The sequence below is a fragment of the Bicyclus anynana genome, chromosome 2 (assembly GCF_947172395.1).
Source record: "Bicyclus anynana chromosome 2, ilBicAnyn1.1, whole genome shotgun sequence".
Lineage (NCBI taxonomy): Eukaryota > Metazoa > Arthropoda > Insecta > Lepidoptera > Nymphalidae > Bicyclus > Bicyclus anynana.
The window spans coordinates 13,898,208-13,917,118 of record NC_069084.1 but is presented as its reverse complement, the minus strand read 5'-3'; the positions used below and the strand labels follow the sequence as shown (position 1 = coordinate 13,917,118).

The 18,911-nt window shown below is 34.6% G+C and overlaps 1 protein-coding gene across 1 annotated transcript; it reads left to right on the top strand.

The window, feature by feature from the left end:
• The first annotated feature begins 7,754 nt into the window (after positions 1–7,754).
• LOC112053974 (BSD domain-containing protein 1) lies at positions 7,755–18,724 on the top strand. The gene is made up of 9 exons (XM_024093608.2): positions 7,755–7,927; positions 9,251–9,350; positions 9,634–9,750; positions 10,301–10,358; positions 10,986–11,083; positions 12,171–12,382; positions 13,285–13,404; positions 13,550–13,641; positions 13,718–18,724. Exons 1-9 carry the CDS (start codon positions 7,917–7,919, stop codon positions 14,074–14,076), a joined length of 1,167 nt encoding a protein of 388 aa, XP_023949376.2. The 5' UTR covers positions 7,755–7,916; the 3' UTR covers positions 14,077–18,724.
• The last annotated feature ends 187 nt before the right edge of the window (positions 18,725–18,911 follow it).

The window sequence follows — 18,911 nt, the reverse complement described above, 5'->3', positions numbered from 1 at the left end:
AGCGGCTCGCGGCGGCCGCAAAGAATGTCGTCGCAGAATTTATTACGCATGCGCAAATCTACTGACATGAATCGGGAGGACAGTCGGCGTGCCAGTTCTATACACTCGGTGACTCTGTGAAGTCACACTAAATGATATAGGTAAGGTAACTAAATTACTAAAATTTATACTTAAATGACCCTGGCCTATTCACTATTGTGGTCTACATTATTAACTTTTTAAATAAACATCAAATCAACTGACAAAATGTCATCTACGTACTAAATGATATCTACCATAAAAACTACCGGATGTCATTTGTTACATAGAATCTCAATTTCGTATATTTGAAGAAATAGCTTAAGTCATAGATAGTGAATTAGTCTGCAGTGCGTAGCTTTCTTTTCTGCTGCTAGCTAACCTTTCTTTCTTCTAAAAATTTTTCAGTAAAATTTTCAGACAGACAGTCAGTGATGTTGCAACGCACCCTGCTTCATTTTGTCGTAAAGCCTTCGATCCCAATCATTGTCAGGGCTATTCAGTATCGATGTATTGTATAACTCGCAAATGCGAGTTTCGATTTCACCTCTTTCTCTCTGTACAACACGATACTATAGACAGAGAGCGATAGATACGAGTTCGAATATCACACTGTCGAAGTGATAACACTCGTTATCACTTCGACAGATCGTTACAGAATAGTCCTCCTGATAATGAATATAACATTATCACTCTAAGCCCGCCAATTCACATTGGTGCATTGTGGTGGGCTTAAGCTCCTATCCCCTCTCCAATAAGGAGGGAGGCCTGGCTCTGTAGTAGGCCGTTAAAATAAGATAATAATGATGAGAGAGTTCCGAGAGCCTCATAAGAAGGCTCTGACTCACACATATGGCGATGGAACGAATTAGTTTAGTAGAGTATCTCTGCGTGATCGAATCAGAAATGAGGAGATCCGCAGAAGAACCAAAGTCATCGATATAGCTCAACGAGTTGCGAAGCTGAAGTGGCAATGGGGGGGGGCGGCACAAAGTTTGAAGAGCCGATGGACGTTGGGTCCCAAAGTGCAGGAATGACGACTCCGCACTAAAAAACGCAGTGTTGGTCGGCCCCCCTCCAGGTGGACTGACGATTCGCTGGATGCAAGTGGCTCAGTATCGTGATGTTTGGAAGTCCCTACAAAAGGCCTATGTCCTGCAGTGGAACGTTTTTTGTTAGTGTCACTGGCATTTAGATCCCCGTATTACGCATTGAGCAGACAAAATTCAGCCGCAGCATAGGACGCGCCGCGGTGCGAAGCGGCGAAGTTCGCAAAGAATGTCGTCGGCGAATTAATGCGCGTGCGCCTTTGCAACTGCCACGCGGTGACACTGGACACTGGACAGCGTACCGGCTGCGGCCGCCTGAATTGCTTTCAGTGCAGCTACATAAATGCACAAACATGTAGACGGGCGGTTTAGCCTGAAAAATATCTTTAGGTTTTTCATATAAATTTTTCATACAAAAGTTAAGGCTGGATAAAAGCGTGAGACTACGAAGTGTTACGAATGAAGTTATAAAGGCAAGCTATACGGTTCAATCAACCGTATAATAAGATTTCATTTGACATATCGTTTGAACTAACTGATGAGGGTTTAGAAATAACCTCAGAATACACAAAACACAAAAGAGAAGATCCAATTCCAGCCGCAATTTTACTGGGCAACCTATTCTATTTCATCATTATCAACCCATATTCGGCTCACTGCTAAACACGAGTCTGCTGTTAGAATGAGAGGGGTAGGCCAATAGTCCACCACGCTGGCCCAATGCGGATTATCAGACTGCACACACGCAGAGAATTGAGAAAATCCGCTGGTATGCAGGTTTCCTCACGATGTTTTTCCTTCACCGTGATATTTACTTTTTCAAATTGAGACATTAAAATTGGAGGTGCATGCACTGGAACGTATTCGAACCCCCACCCTCCGGAATCGGAGGCAGAGGTCACAGGCTAGCACGTCCTCACTATTCCACCTATTTCACCTATTCTATTCGCAATGTGTCAATGTGAATATTTTCCATCATTTATTTCTTATCCCAAATAAATAACAGATGATGGTAGGCTCTCATTTCCCGATCCAGGGCTCGAACCTAGAACCTAACCTACTTAGCTAACTAAATAATCATATCAGAAACATAAAAAGTTAGTACAAAATATCGTTTTTAGAACATATTTATATGCTGAAGTAACAACATTCTACCAAAAAAATGTGTTGCATTATATAAAGGTTTACCCACGTCGAAGCTGCGCCCACCGCTGATAGGGTTACCATGTTATCTGATTTCGGTTTCGTATACTTTATGTATAAAAATAAATATAATTGATTAATTACCCCCTTAGACTTTTTTAAATTTTCTCTCCGTAAGAACCATCCTCGTACTTTAAGGAATATACTAAAAAAGAATTAGCCAAATCGGTTCAGCCGTTTTCGAGATTTGCACTTAGCATTTCATACATTCATTTTTATATTATAGACATAAAATCTGTTAAGGCTTGACTTGACTGAATGACTTGGTATTTTTAAATTTTTACACAACACATCTAAACAATTTATCCTATAGGTAACGTCATATTTAAAATCTTCCTTAACCTCAATGCGTATAAAATTTAGGAAGTTTTACATAAAATAAAAACTTCGCATCAATGATGTTAAATACCCTTCCCGCATCTGTATTCCCAGACACATATAATTTGATCACCTTCAAGGCAAGAGTGAACAGGCATCTTTTAGGCAACCGCGCATCATCGTAGTCTGGCAAGTACGTTGATAACACTAACATGATATGTGGGGGACAGTGGGAAAGACTGTGCGGGTGTGAAATCGTGCGTGCGGGGAAGTGACGTGCATTAGTCGTGGGTTTCCATTCATCGCTACACCCCCCTCGGCCCGTGCGCAACATCGGGAGTGTTACGAACGAAGTTGCCAAGCTTTAAAGACTTCATCATCGCTTTTCAACTGTTTTATCACTGTAACGATTTTTAAACATTGTAAAGATACAATAAATAACTTGAACAGAGTTAACCTAATCATCAATCCCGCGTGGAATGGTGGTGAGAAGGCTGCATTTCCACGCGAGACAGCAAAGCCGAACTTTTGCCCAAAAAATACACAGTAATTTAGGTGTTTGTTTGAATTTTGTATTGAAAATGTCACAAAATAACCATTTATTTTTAATATTTTTACATAAAACAGAAACGGCCTCACTAAGATACTCAAAAAACGTACCTATTTTAGCTCTAATTTCAATAAATAATTTTTGAATGTGATACTCTACCTACTTCATGGTGACCCTACTCTACTGAGCACGATTTTTCCGGCCGATCAATAAAACCATCGTATCGCAGAGCAACGAACAATCGAACTGAGCGCAAATTATAATACTTACTTCAAATTAACCTTGCTCTCAATAAGAAGTTATCTAACCTATTTTATAACTGCTAATCATTTGCCTAGTTGTTCAATTGAGTAGATCATTCCTACTTGTTTAGGTAATTCTACTTTCGGAAGACCTTTTGGTTTTAGTATTAGATGTAGAACTAAATGGCAGCAACTCATTTGTGTGTACCCCCAATGCCAAAAGAGGGATATTATAAGTTTGATATGTATGTCTGTCTGTGGCACATAGATCCCGAACGGATGAAGCGATTACAATTTAGTTTTTTTTTTTTTTGTATTAAAGGTGACTTATGTGTGAGTATTCTTAGAGATGTTTAATGAAAATCGGCTGAGCCGTTTAAAAGTTGTGGGGTGGTGAAAGTGGGGAAGAATAACTCAATGTCTGCAAATATACTTGAGTGGGGTCTCGGGGTGAAAGCGCACTGAAAGAGAATATTGATGACTTGATTGAGATACACTCTCAATTAATAATTTCATGACAGGGGGTTTTCAAAATTTTCAATTTTGTGTTATGTTTTGCTTAATAACAAGTTAGTCCTATCCTTAATTCTGCGATCTCAACTAATATTACCTAAGTGTAAACAGCAAGGCAGTACTAATATGGAAGCAAGCTTCCTCGGAAGAGGTATTTTATTCTACCCATAGTCACACAGCGGGCGATGCAACGAGCTATGTTAGGAGTACCTCTGAGTGATCGAATCAGAAATGAGGAGATCCGCAGAAGAACCAAAGTCGCTGACATAGATCAACGAGTTGCGAAGCTGAAGTGGCAATGCGCGGGGCACATAGTTCGAAGAGCCGATGGACGTTGGGGTCCCAAAGTGCCGGAATGGCGACCCCGCACATGTAAGAGCAGTATTGTTCGACCCACCAGGTGGACTGACGACATCAAGCGAGTCGGAGGGATTCGCTGGATGCAGCTGGCTCAGTATCGTGATGTTTGGAAGTCCCTACAAAATATATTTTATTTCTTATAATGCACATCTGAAAAGTTGGAGGTGTATGCCCCGGCCCGGATTTGAACCTACGCCCTCCGAATCGCAGGCAGGTCAGTTATAATTGAAATGAACGAATTTAAATTTGGAATATAACTAATAAGTAATGCGAGTTCATCAACCTTTACTAGCCACACACATACCGTGAGGGTAGATTCAATCGTCAAGCGCCATCTCTCGGCGAGGCGGGCACGCTCACGACAAGTGACGTCATGCGGCGGGTTGATTGAGCGATGAACTTTGAAGGCTCGCGTCGATCACGTCTTATTATTATTACTGCTTATACGAAGGATTATCCATTCAGATTTGCTGTATACGGGTTGCTCTCTTAATTATATTAATTAATTATTTATTAATCATGGTGAATTAAGAGTTGGACTTTTAAACAGAGCTGTTTGTTAGTCTAAAACTCGGAAACGGCTTAACTTATTTTCTGTACGCAAAGGGTAAAATGAGAACCCATACTCCGCTGTCCGTCCGTCCGTCTACGAAGTTATGAAAAATAATTCTAAGCTTACGTAAAAATAGAAACGACCGTTTGTTCAGCAAAAAAAAACGCATATTTCGACACTCTGGGCATTAAAACTCATACGATACTTCCCATTGACCTTGAGCTACGAAAATTGGTAAGTAGCATTGTTATTAGCAACAAGAATAAAATATCAAAAACTATACATTTGTAAAGTGGAAATTCGAGAAAAGCTCAGCAAAAACTACGCAGTCCGATTTCGATTAATAATGAAAACGTACGGAACCATTTTTTCACGAGTCCGAGTCGCACTGATGTTTTTTTTGTTTGCTCTAATACATGGGTCAAAACAAAAATTTAACCGAAAGTAACATCCAATAAATCTTATGTTTTACTACGGTACGAATTTTGTTGGGCAAATAGTAGGTCTAATGAAAATGCACTAAAATATCAAATTTGACAAGTACCTATTTAATACCTACACCACTACACTTACCTGTAATTTTGCTTGATTTGCAAAATATATAGATAGAAAGAATGAATTATGTTTTTAAAAAAAAAACCTGAAAAGAACTAATAAATATTTAAGTTTTTACAACACGGAACACTCTGTACATACAACCGCTGGCATGGTTCGCAAGCTCTTATTAATACCATGAAGAAAGCTACACCAAATCTGATAGAAAACTAACAGTGGGAGTGCTTGAATTTTTGTACAATGATGCGCACAAGTTTGACACTTAAAACTCAACCAAAAATCAAATATTGTATTTTCAAAAAGAAAAAACCTCGATTCGGTGCCTGATGATAATAATCATGCTTACATTTACAGGATATCAAAATTAAAAAAAAAGTCTAAATGTCTCAAAACATTTAGACGAAATCAAACACAAATAAAAAAAAGCAAAAAATGGTAATAGGTGGGTGTTTTAATTTATTTAATGCTTGGTTTTATTCAGCGCTGAAAATACATTAAATGTTTCCAACAGAACAGTAACATTTCAAATTTATAGTTAGATTTTTATATTTTTTTTTCTAGACTTTAATTAGAATATGAAACTATGTTACAAAATTATGCGCAAAATTTAATTCATTCAATTTTACAACAGCTCGAGAAATCTATATGGAAAGCTGATAACCTAACTGTTGAGACATCAAAAGCTATACTTAAATATTACATGTATTGTATTGCTGCACAATTCCCTACATTGTGTAAGCAATTTTTACTGAGACAGTTTATTTGCAAACAAAAAAAATTAACTATGTATACTATAATAATATAATTAACATCCATACTTTTAAACGGGTGTATACCTGGGTTGCCGGGGCTGAAGTTGTATTGTCTAGTGGTCATTCTCCCTATTCAAACTTACATTATACATACATACTGATATTTTCAGTGTAATCGGGTCCTTAGCCGCCCAGGGTACGATTTAAACAAACACGCCACTATACATATCGTAATACAGATATCTTGCGCGCTAAGCTCGGAACATAAAAGTATTCCCTTAATAGCTTACCTACCTTATTGAATAATCCTCGAGAAGATCGCCAGATACGCTCTGCAAAATTAATATTTTGTACGGCTAATTATACGGTTTTGAAAGCACGAGCGTCTACATTATTGTGTTTCCCAGTGAAAACATTTTCATTCATAAATGAAATCAGAGTGCCATGAAAATAAATGTTAATCACAAAGGGATCTGCTTTGTTATTAATCCTTGTATGTACCTATGTAATGTAGCCTTTGACTACAATCTCACCTGATAGTAAGTGAAAAATTGATGATGCAATCTAATATGGAAACGGGCTAACTTGATAGGAGGATGAATATCCACGCTAATTTTGGTTTCTACACGACATCGTACCGGAACGCTAAATCGCTTGGCGATACGTTTTTGTCGGTAGGCTGGTAACTAGCCACGGCCGAAACCTCCCACCAGCCAGACTTGGACCAATTAAGGAAACCTCAATCGGCCCAGCCGGGGATCGAACCCAGGACCTCCGTCTTGTAAATCCATCGCGCTTACCACTGCGTCACGGAGGTCGTCAGAATCTATACTTCTATACTAATAATAAACAGAGGTACAGTTTTTGGTGTTGTAGGGGTAAACTCGGAATCTACTAAACCGATTTTAAAAATTCTGATATGAGTACCACTAGAAAGCCACGTTATTTGTGAGTGTCATAGGATATATATTATCCTCGTATTCTAACAGGAACGAGAACCAAGCGGGTAAAACCGCGGGACATCAGCTAGTATTTAATAATAATTTAATTATATTCTTACCCGATCGCCACACTATGTCCCTCGCGCTGCTTCGTACGCAGGGCAACATCGTCGAGGAACTCGTAACATGTAAAAAGCCGACAGCGCGATTATTTCACGAATATTCGCGGCAGGACGAGTAACGTGGGCACACAACTTCCCTGCTAACTTTCCTCGTTACTTCCCACGTTACTTTGAAGTGTGTGGCAGCGGCATTAGAATACCTATAACTATTTATATAATTTAGATCTAGATACTTAAATACTAGATAGATAAAACTAAAACTTGAAATACTTACCGAAAAACAGAGTTATTCCTTTCCAATTCAAATTAACCGCCATTTTGTCACGTATTATGACAACACGACCAATCAATGAAGACAACGTTCCTTTCTCCATGAGAAACCAGTGACACTCAAAATATGTTCACGTAAAACTGGTGTGTACATAAATTTTGTTCGTTTAATAATATATAAGTTTAATAAATAATAAATTACAAGGCTTTTCTATTATTTAATTTTTCATTTTATATTTTCTAAGCTTTACCTTTTTGATAGACTTTTGTTTTACCTGTGTAAAAAGGCAAAGATTAAAAATAAAAAGCAAATGTCAATTGTCAACGCAAACAAAACTTGAAAGTGTTAAAAACTATGTCAAATTAATTCTAAATTTAGTGTAATTAAATAACAAAAAAATAACTCCTAAAGCATTGTGCAAAAATCTATGAATTGCTATCATTGAAACAAATAATTAAAATTCAACACGATGGCGGAAAAGTACGTATAATTCATTACTAAAGTGTCAACAAAAAGCTAAACATCACAATATTATATAAATAAACATCGCAATTCCTAAATTGATCAAGATAAATACCTTGAAATAAATTAAAATTAATTGGTTACACATTTCCTGCACTTTCGGTTCGAGAAAAGGCGTTGAATGCTCACGAGTTTTCAAGTTTTATAATTGTGTATCATGGTTTGTCAAAGTGGATCAAATTCTTAATATGTTCCAGTTTTTAATGTGTTTCTAGTTAGTTTATAGAATACCCATAAAAATGTCATCATAATAAATGATCTATAATCACAATAATACTAAACAATGGACACCACAGTCATTCCTATGATTATGTTCTTTGTTTTTATTACTTAGATCATAATATACCAATTTCTAATTCATTGTTGGTTGTTTTACCTTTTTATTATCTTATCGTACTTATGTGTGCTTCATTGCAGCCTCAATTTAAAGTAATGCTGTTTTTTATCTTTAAACTAATAAATAATCATTGTGTAAACACTCAGTGGTTAACTACTTATGTAGATAATAATCAAAGTTAACATCAGGTAGTGACTACCATACCTATTCTATACTAGATGACCAAACACATTGTTCTGTCACAGACCACTTCCTATAATAAGGCCAATTTCATTTTTAAAATTAAGAATAACATGTGCATGATGCAGCAGTCAAGCAATGGGTCTGCCACAAATTTTATCCATTAAAAGTAATAAAGTGAATATTCACATCTTCTTCTTCGTCTAGTGGTTGACCTAGTGGCCAAGTGCCTAAACAAACTATTCCCATATAACTTACTTAAGTAGTTTAGGATTTCAAGATATTGACTGATTCTTCTAAGTTCTGTTTATATAAAAACTCTCCATATAATAGTAAAGAATTGAAAAAAAAACATTTAAATCTGTCATACCATTCTCGAGCTTTAGCTTTACATACTATCAGCTATACATTTTTATGAATTTAACACAGACAATGGAAACAGATAGGTTAGGTACTAAGCTTTCAAAACCAATAGAATTTTCCTTGTACTTACACAGAATAGAAAATGATACAGAATGAGTCTTTACAAACCATAGTTTTGCAGTGAACCTGGTGAAATCCATAAAAAAAACACATCACACCTTGACATCCTATCTACTTGTAGATACCCCACTGTGTCCTACTGACTCGAGACTATATTAGTTTTTGAATTTGTACTTAGAATGCCTGCATCCCTTCTGTGTTTTGTATGCTCTGTCTGCCTATTATTCTTTAATCTCTGTGTACCTATTACTTACATAACATTGATTTTTTTGTCACTAAAGGTGTGAAACAAATCCCAGTGATGGTGCCAGTTCCCCAAGTCAAGATGGAAGAGGCAGTGGCAATTGGTGGGACTCCTGGATATCTTCTGCTAAAACAAAGGTAACATACCTATATGTGGAAATGTAATAAAATTGAACATATTTTCTGGCTGACAATCCTATACAAATCTGGTTATTATTGCTAAAATAAAGTAACTTTATTATATGGAAAACACAAATTTCATTTAATTAAATTCAACATTAATTCTGTCTTCACAGATATTTTCTTACAATCATTAACAACCCATATTTGGCTTTCTGTTGAACATGAATTTCTTCTCAGAATGAGAGGGGTTAGGCTAATAGTCTAATAATATTAATTATAATATGTTTGTAATTTCTAGTCGGCAGAGGTGTATACAATGGTGAAGAAAGATCTTGCTGAAATAGGATCAACAGTCAAGAGTGAGGCCAGCCATGTCTTCAGTACAACATCTGATGTTATCGGCAAAACATTGAAGGTATGATGGGACACAATTAGTATAGTATGCACCAAACTTCAAGTCCAGAACTTTGAACATGAGGACCAAGGCTGCGCAAGTTATCTTAGCAGGGTTTTAGTAGCTGCGCTTTCGAAGGTCAGACCAGACTAAAGTTTGTCTCATATTATAATATAAAATTAAACTAGTGGCCTGTTAGACAACATCCATCCCAAACCAAATCTGGAAGAAGGAATTAAGCAAGGTAGGAAGGAATTAAGGGTTACCCTACAAGGTTAAATATTTGGGGTATGTTCTGGGAATACATTACAAAATACCAATTCCAAAAAAAAATGTAAGCTTTACAAATGTGGAGCTGGTAAAACATTTAATATTGAATAATTCATATTATTTAAATACCATTGCAATGCTAATTGCATTTCAATGGTATTTAAATAATAATTAGATTATGTTTGGTAAAGAATCTTCCTTTTAAAGTATCTAATAAGATTGACTTTTAACATTGTCCCAATTTAGATATTATATCACTATCATTGTCTTATCAGTAACTAACTAAACTATTTAATTTCAGTTGGACAGTCCAGAATCCACTGCAAATGTAATGAAGAAAAGTTTCAGCAATTTTATTGGTAAGCAATCATTTTATATTAATTATAATTAGAATAGAATAAGTCTTTATGCACAAAAAATAAAGATACAATGAAATAAAAAAATACAAAATACATACTAAATATACAAAATACATATGAATACACCTACATACATAATTATAAAAATACATTTTAAATAAACAATTAATGACTAAATAAGATTTTAGTAAAGTAGAGTGTGGATACCCATAAATTCCGACACAGTGAAGGAAGAAGTAACAAAAATGCCATAAAACGTAAAAGCAGACTGCAAAAGCACTCAAATCTTAACATTAGTAAACCGTTTAAAAAAAATAGTAAATTGAAGATGCACAGCACGATATTATCTGGAGACGAGAGGAAGACAAATGTCTATAGCGGCGGTCTCTAAAATATTGCTCTCTTTTGTTGCTTTGGAAAGAGAAAGAGCAAATATTCCAATCCCGCTATGGGTTAACAATGTGTCTTTTTCTCTTCATGAGATATGTCTTCGACACATGCTAGGCTATATTTTTTTATTTCATAGAGTTGTTTAACATAATAATAATTTATAACAATAAATTACCATTTATGTCCTGGAAGGTATTCTAAAATAAGTCTTTTTACAAAGATATCACTGTCCCGCAGGTGAAGTGAGCACAGTTCTGAACCCTGTACCTGACGATGAGGATGACACGGAAGTTATTCTGTCTTCTGGAGACACTACCATGCTATCCACATATAAAGTAAGTTATTAGTAATGTCAGCTTAAATTGATTTACAAATTACAATGTATGTTCAAAAACATGATAATATGATACTTTGTCCTTGAAAAAGTTATCTTTTTTGCTACATTTGTCTGCTCCAAAAATAATTTTTCAATTTGAACAGGTTAACAGAATGTAAAATTAATGTCAACTTGAGAATTTTGGTGCTTCTGAAATGTGTTTTACATTGTTTTGCTGTCTTTTATTTAAGCTTAGGTATCTTCTACAATAACATCTATGCGAATGCTAGTTGATTCATATCAAAATTTATATTAATAATATTAATTTCGTACAGTAAATGGAGTAGGTGTCTGAAATATATCAATATCGATTAATAAGAATTTCATAGAATACTTAATTTAAAAATTATGTGTTTATTAAATTTTTCCAAACATTAAATACTTGTCTGTGTTACATGATATCACTAAAGAAATAAACGCCAAAGTAATATTATTATTAACTAACAATTTTGTCAAACACTCTGTTTGGTTAAGATTTAGTGTTAACGTGACGTAATGAAACAGTCAAGATGTAGACCATCATGGCCGACAACGTATTGTCAGAAAAATAGACGAATATCTACTAGAAGGTAGAAAAATAATGAACAATCCTACTTCCTACTTGTTAATATTATAAACGCGAAAGTTTGTATGGATGTTTGGATGTTTGTTACTATTTAACGCCGCTACTACTGAAGCGATTTGGCTAAAATTTAGAGTGGAAATAGATTTTACTCTGGATTGACACATAGGCTACTTTTTATCCCAATAAAAATCCATGGTTTCCCGAGATTTGCGAAAACTGATGATTTTGATAATATGAATGTTTGTTACTCTTTCACGCCTCGGCTACTGAACCGAATTAATTACCTGAAATTTGGTATTAAGATATATTATAGCCTGGTTTAACATAGGCTACTTTTTGCCCCGGAAAAATCCATGGTTCCCGAGGGATTTGTGAAAAACTAAATTCCACGCGGACGAAGTCGCGGGCGTCCGCTAGTTTAAAGTAATTAAAAAAAATGTCAACTAGCGTATTGAAACAAGATTGGTATATACTCTTACAGAAAGAACTGGAAGCTCTCCAACGCGTGGACGCTACATACATCGTCCCCGCGTACAGTCCGGAGTTCGACGCGTGGCGGTCTAGTCTGGAGAACGCTGAGTCTGTCATAACCCTGCCCTCAGCTGTCCGCCGGTTGGAGACCAACCCCATACTGAAGGCGGAGTACGAGAAACTCGTCCCTGATGCGGTGTCACATGAAGAGTTTTGGGAAAGGTGAGGGAAAGATCATAGATTTCACCATCTTTATATTTGATGTAAAACATCTTTAAGAAATGCCATATCTTTTAAACAAGACCAATATTCCTATTCCCCTCCAACTATGGGGAAATACTGTACAATAGTAAGAGTGGGTACAACAATAGTCCAACGGTGATGTGTCTGACCATTTCACTATTAAGAGACACTAGATTATATTTGGACAAATCACTGGATTTTGCACCTAATACACCTTAATATAAATCCAACTTGATGTCTAATGAAATATAACTTACTTATGGATCAAATGTACTAAACTTCTTTTTAAAATTTCTTAAAGCCTTAATAGTTCAACGGATTCACCGGTTTACTCACCAAGTAAAGTGTGCTTCAAGATTGAGGCTCTTTATAAAGATTTACTTGGTGAGTAAACTGGTGAATCCGTTGAGCTATTAAGGCTTTAAGAAATTTTAAAAAGAAGTTAAGTACATTTGATCCATTAGTAAGTTATATGTCATTAGACATCAAGTTGGATTTATATTAAGGTGTATTAGGTGCAAAATCCAGTGATTTGTCCAAATATAATCTAGTGTCTATTTCATGAAATATTGTGACGCTCGTCTTTTGAGTCTAAAATTAACTAGACACATAACAGTTATTTGAAAACTAATGATAATAAATAATTAAAATAAAATTAACAGCCTTTTATTTCGCACATAAGTAATGATATATAGTGAAGTTATAGTAGATAATAATATGTAGAACTAGGTTAATAAATTGTAGATTATAATTCTGTTACAAAACGCAGCAACAAACAATGCTAGAAAAAGTACAACGATAGTACTTTTTCTAGCATCTACAGGCCCTGTCCATGATAATGAGTATTTATAATTAAACATCAAACTTCACTTTGATTACAGATACTTGTTCCGCGTGGCGCTACTGCAAGACCGGCTGGCGGCCGCCTCGCGCAAACAGCCCATAGAGGAGCCCACAGAGGACCCCGTACTGGCGCACTTACCGCTGCAGACCATAGAGCAGTGAGTACACTCAATCTTTCAGATCTATGGCAAACCATTAATTGTTATACGAATTTTGTGGCGTTAATTTTGACAAAAGTACACTAACAATGTAAGGTACCAAACAGACCCTACCAATTATAAAGCAATGCATATATCTTTTCAGGAGCCCCAAAAAAGTTCCCTCTACCATTACAGAGAAAACCTTTGAAAGTTCAGAACTCGAAGACAAAGATGATGCTGTAACCTGGGAAGACGGTAAGTTACTTTAGCTTATAGCGTAAAAGTAGCATATTATTGAACAGAAGAATATAACAGCATATTTTATCTGCAGAGGATTTTGCAAATGACGTAGAGCTGACCGAAGAACAACAAATTCTACTCCTAGAAGAATATGAGAAGGAGATTGCTTCCAAAAAATCAAAATCGAGAGATGTTACAAACAATAACGCTAGGAAAGACGACATTGAGATCGTAGACAAACAAAACAATAAGACCACAGCCAAAAAACAGAGCATAGACAAGAAAAAGAAAAACAAATCGCCTATCAAAGCTAAGACTGACGAGTGTGGTAACAATTTAGTTGAGGACTATTTTGGGGACAAAGAGGTAAAAGACGATGCAAGTGCAAATTCCGATGAAAGTTGGGAGAAAGAGTTTGAGCTCGAAGAAACAGTTGAAAAGAAAGCCTGATTGCTGGTTTACATCGACTCTTATACGCTGACATAGCAACTGCCTGCCATTGGCTGTCTATGAGCCAATATAAAAAAAGAAACCACAGACAAAAAATGCATAATATTGCGTCTCGTAAAATAAAAACCGTCTTGCATGGACTGCCTTGAAAATAGTCAATGCTGATAGAAATAAAGAAAACGGACATAAATTACCATAAAAGTTAAAAATTGACTTTAGGGGAAAAAATGCATAAATAATAATTGGAATTTAATCAAGCCATAAATAGAGAAAACAGAAAAATATGGTAGAATAATTTTAAAATTGACTTACATCTGAATATGCTTTTTACTAGCTGAGTTGAATATAACCAATTGAATATAAATGAAGAAACCACAGACAAAAAATTGCTTAATAATTGACTAACATCTTCGTTAAAAAATAAAAACTATCTTAGATAGATACTTTAATCCAATTTAAACAAAGACAATTCAAATTTGACTTACGTCTCTGAAAAATAACAACCGCTTTACACTGGCTGTGTTGAATATAATTTTCAATATAAAGAAACCACAGACAAAAATAGCTTAGTATAGACACACAATTTAGAAAAATATCCACCAAATTATTTTTAAATTATTTATTTAAATGTTTCGATCGTAACAAAAATTAATTCAAAATTAACCTATCTCAATCACTCCCATGACTTGATGTACCATAGACAAATGGCAACTAGCCTTATCTTCCACGAAGATTACCTAAACGTAACACGATTTATTACAAATATTAGCTCTGTTTGATCTTCAAAAACGAGTATCCATCTCAAAATTTAAACTATCATTCATATTAATTGACTTTAACACGGCTAAAACTCACTTGATACAACGTCGGAGTATGCCCGACTAGTTTCGAACCCATACGGGGCAATTAGTCATGAGCTGATTCTTGCAACGCCGTGCCGCGTTGTAAGAATCAGCTTGCAGAATTGCAAGAACTAGTCGGGCAAATCACGTGAGTTTTAGCCGTGTTTCATAATCAATTAAGACGAGTAATCTTTTGATAATATTTTATTTTCCATTATCAATTATTTTTATTAAAATATGTAATTGCAGTTAGGTGTCTCGATAACTAAAGCTTTAGTGGATTTAGTGGTGGAAATAGATTGTGTTTTTTTCATGGTTAAGGTTTTACTTTGGATTCGTTTTTTTTTCTTAGATATGATTTTAGAAATAATATAATAAACGACTAATAAAAAATATTTGTGAAGCAATCAATAATTACAGAAAATTCTTATTTATGTACACAATGTGAATTTGAGTACATTAAGGTGAATTTGCACTTCTTACAGATAAAAGAGCAACTTATATAATAACAATTATTTGATTTATTTTAGGATTTTCTTTTAGTCAGAATTCACCTTAACATAGACTATAATATTAGAAAGATAGGCAAAATTAGTTACAAAGCATACTTTACTTATAGTGCGATTACTAACTAAATGCTAAAATATAAAACGTATTTTTAGACTTGATAAAATCGTCATTTAGTATTTCTTATACAGGATTTATTATTAACTATTTTGTTTTTATTATAAATTTTACTTTCTAATATCTATTTTTGTTAGTCATAGTCCCTATTTAGGTAGATATTTACTTAAAAGGAATTTTATTATTAGTAATTCGTCTTCAAGTATTGCCATAAAATTAACACAACAGAACATATGAATCCATGTTACACTGGAAAGATCTGGAATGCCATTCAAGCTTCCGTTTTCTCATAACTTTTACCATGAGTACGAATAACAATACAAGAGCGAATAAACACCTAAGTTCTAGGTGACCAATGACCATGTTCCTCTATAGTATAGACTAATAGACCGTACAGACTACTTTAGTATTTTAGTCCAGTACCATCAATTTTTGGATTTACCGCCCAAAAATCGTTCGCACTCGACTAAAATACTAATGGAGTCCGAACTAGGCTTAAAGGCTACATCGCATTGCAGCCAAGCGCTAATCTACATCACTTAGGGCTAGTTTCACCACCTGATAAGTGTTGGATAGTCTAAATGTAAGTTTTGTCACTTTGTTAGTTTAATAAGTCAAGTGACAAAGACAAAATTTATGAATAAGCTATCCGACATTTATTAGAAGGTGGGTAAACCGGCCAACGTTTACTTATTCATAACATGACACTTTTTATTTTTTTTACATTAAGTACTTTTTGTACTAAAAGCAAACCGCATAACCGAACCCTCATTTAGGGGCGAGGTAGGACGGCGAGCAATACGCGTGACAATGTATTTAAGTATCTAAAGTTCTCAAACAATCGCCTAAGATGTGTACCATGACATAATATCAACAAGAGATAAAGTCAAATATCGACGAATAGCAGTTCAATCCCAAATTAATTTATTATTGGTGGATATTTAGTTTTCTCTTCTCTCTTCTCGAGATATTATTATATCATGGTGTGGTGCACATCTTATGCCTACAGAAGTTGTAACACTTTCGGACTACGTGTATAGGTACTTATAAATAATATAACCTTGATGATGTTTTTGTTTACTGCGCAGCCAAGCGTATTCTGTCTAAACACAATGGCGCTTGGCTTGACGACTATTATTTTGGCTATAACATCTATCTGCCGCTCGTTATTCACTCTCTAATTCTTGGGGGTATCCCCGCACCCCAGTAGTAGGGGTTATCGCGCAGACTACACCATTATGTGGTTTACCTTTAATTTTTGACTTTATCAAATACTTTTCTACTAGCTTTCTTAATTCTGTAGCATTTATTCATTATAATATTGTCATAACACATGACGGAACGGAGCTAAAATAACTAAGATTAGGAATATTAGATCCCTGCCGTTTAAAAGCTTCCGCCTCAATTTCAATGTATCTAATGTTTTTTACTTATTAACCCCCACCCAGAATATATATTTAAACCAAAATGTTCGTCATTAGATGCGGTGATTTTTTGGGAACAACCAAAATCTACGTAATAAAAATGCGTGGTCGATACACTATATGCATGTATTCTTTATTTATATGATAATAGGCATACTCAGAAAAGCTAGTTTATAAAATCATTTATAACCCTCCGGGCCCTTAAAGGACTTTAAACTTTTTTTTACTTTGTTACTGCCTGAAACCAAAGGCAGATACATATTTATAACACACTACTAACTACACGAGTTTGGTTATAAATGTGTTTCCGCCTTAAAGCTTGTTCAGATGCTGCGATTCGACATTGAAATATTACTTTGGAATTCATTATATTGGAATAGTAAATATAATGCATATGAAACGTTTGGAATCATAAAGGTTACAATTATTCCGTCCAAATAAATAAAGGTGTGTTTATAGCAATAATATTGAGAATGCAATATTTGATTGCCTGGCAGCTTTAATCAACTTGTATCCAAGATGTGATTACGTAAAAGATAAATCCTTAATGTTTAATGTGAGGGGCTAGCTTTAAGTGCCTTACACTTAAAGCTAGCTGTGCTTCGCAGTTTCACTGTTCCCGTAGAATTATAGGAATAAAAAGAGTATGTGCAATATCTATGTGCCAAATTTCATTCAGATCAGTTCAGACGTTTTAGAATTAGTTAATGGTGTTAGTAACCCGACTTTGTTCTATGTATAGATAATTAATTTGTAAAATATCCGTTTCTTTAAAAAAATAAAGCAAATTGTAGTAACGAAATGAATAGGGCAATCTGAACAAGCTTTCACTTCAATCATTCCGGTTTTTATAACCAAATGGTACCTATTATTTATATATTTTTTTCTTTATGACCCTTTATGTTGAAATTGATTGATACATGTAATAACTAATTAATGCAGTAAATTTAATGACATGAAAAAAATATGGTTATTGATATAAGAATTATATATTATGTGATATTTTGATTTCATCAATTGATTTATTAATAATTTACCAATGTATATCCGTGCTTAAATTCATTCGAACTAATATAAATTGTTAAATATTATTACAACAAATCTGTTAGAGAATTAAAGTGTGATATCCCGTTTTGATTGTTTGATAGAGTTAAGTAAATATTTAGTTGTAATCTTTGATCGGTTTCTGTTTACATTTCAAACTGATAGAACAATATTAAGTATTTCAATACAATTTTTACAAGGTGATTCATCGATAGTACCTACCTACATTGAAATATCGATATGGAGCTCTAGAGGTTTGGGGTACTTTATGACCCCATTTACAAATCTCATGACGAGTTAATGGCATAAAATACCCCACACCTGTGTAAAGAGTTCAATATCCACATTTGTAACCCTAGCCTAACCTAACCTAACCTAACCTAACCTAACCACCCTAGACGTACTGATATAATTCGAATAAATGACAACTGTAATGTAACCTACTGGAATCGTAATCTTCAAATGTTTTTTTTGTAGCCCAATCATTCAATGAGAGTATTCGCAGCATCCCGTATTAATTGTATTGAAATGGTCAAATATTATTCGTGCACGGTAAAATGTAGGTAATTATGTATGTACCATACTACTGCATAGTTTACAATATAGTTTTTAGGTCACAGCTATCTTCTATTGGGGATACCATTAGATTTCGTTATGTTTGTGTAAATTATGATTATATTAAGAATATGAATAAAAGTTGTTGAAAAATCGTAACATTTTATTGTTATTTTAACCTTCTTTTTTGACTAACTTGATGTTATGTGATGATGATGATGAGTTTATTCATCCCATACTCCCTGGTTCCAACACGACTTCATATTAACACAAACAAACAATACGCATATTCGTTTGGCGGTTACCTAAAAATGCTATATAATATATAAAATAAAAGTGTAATATA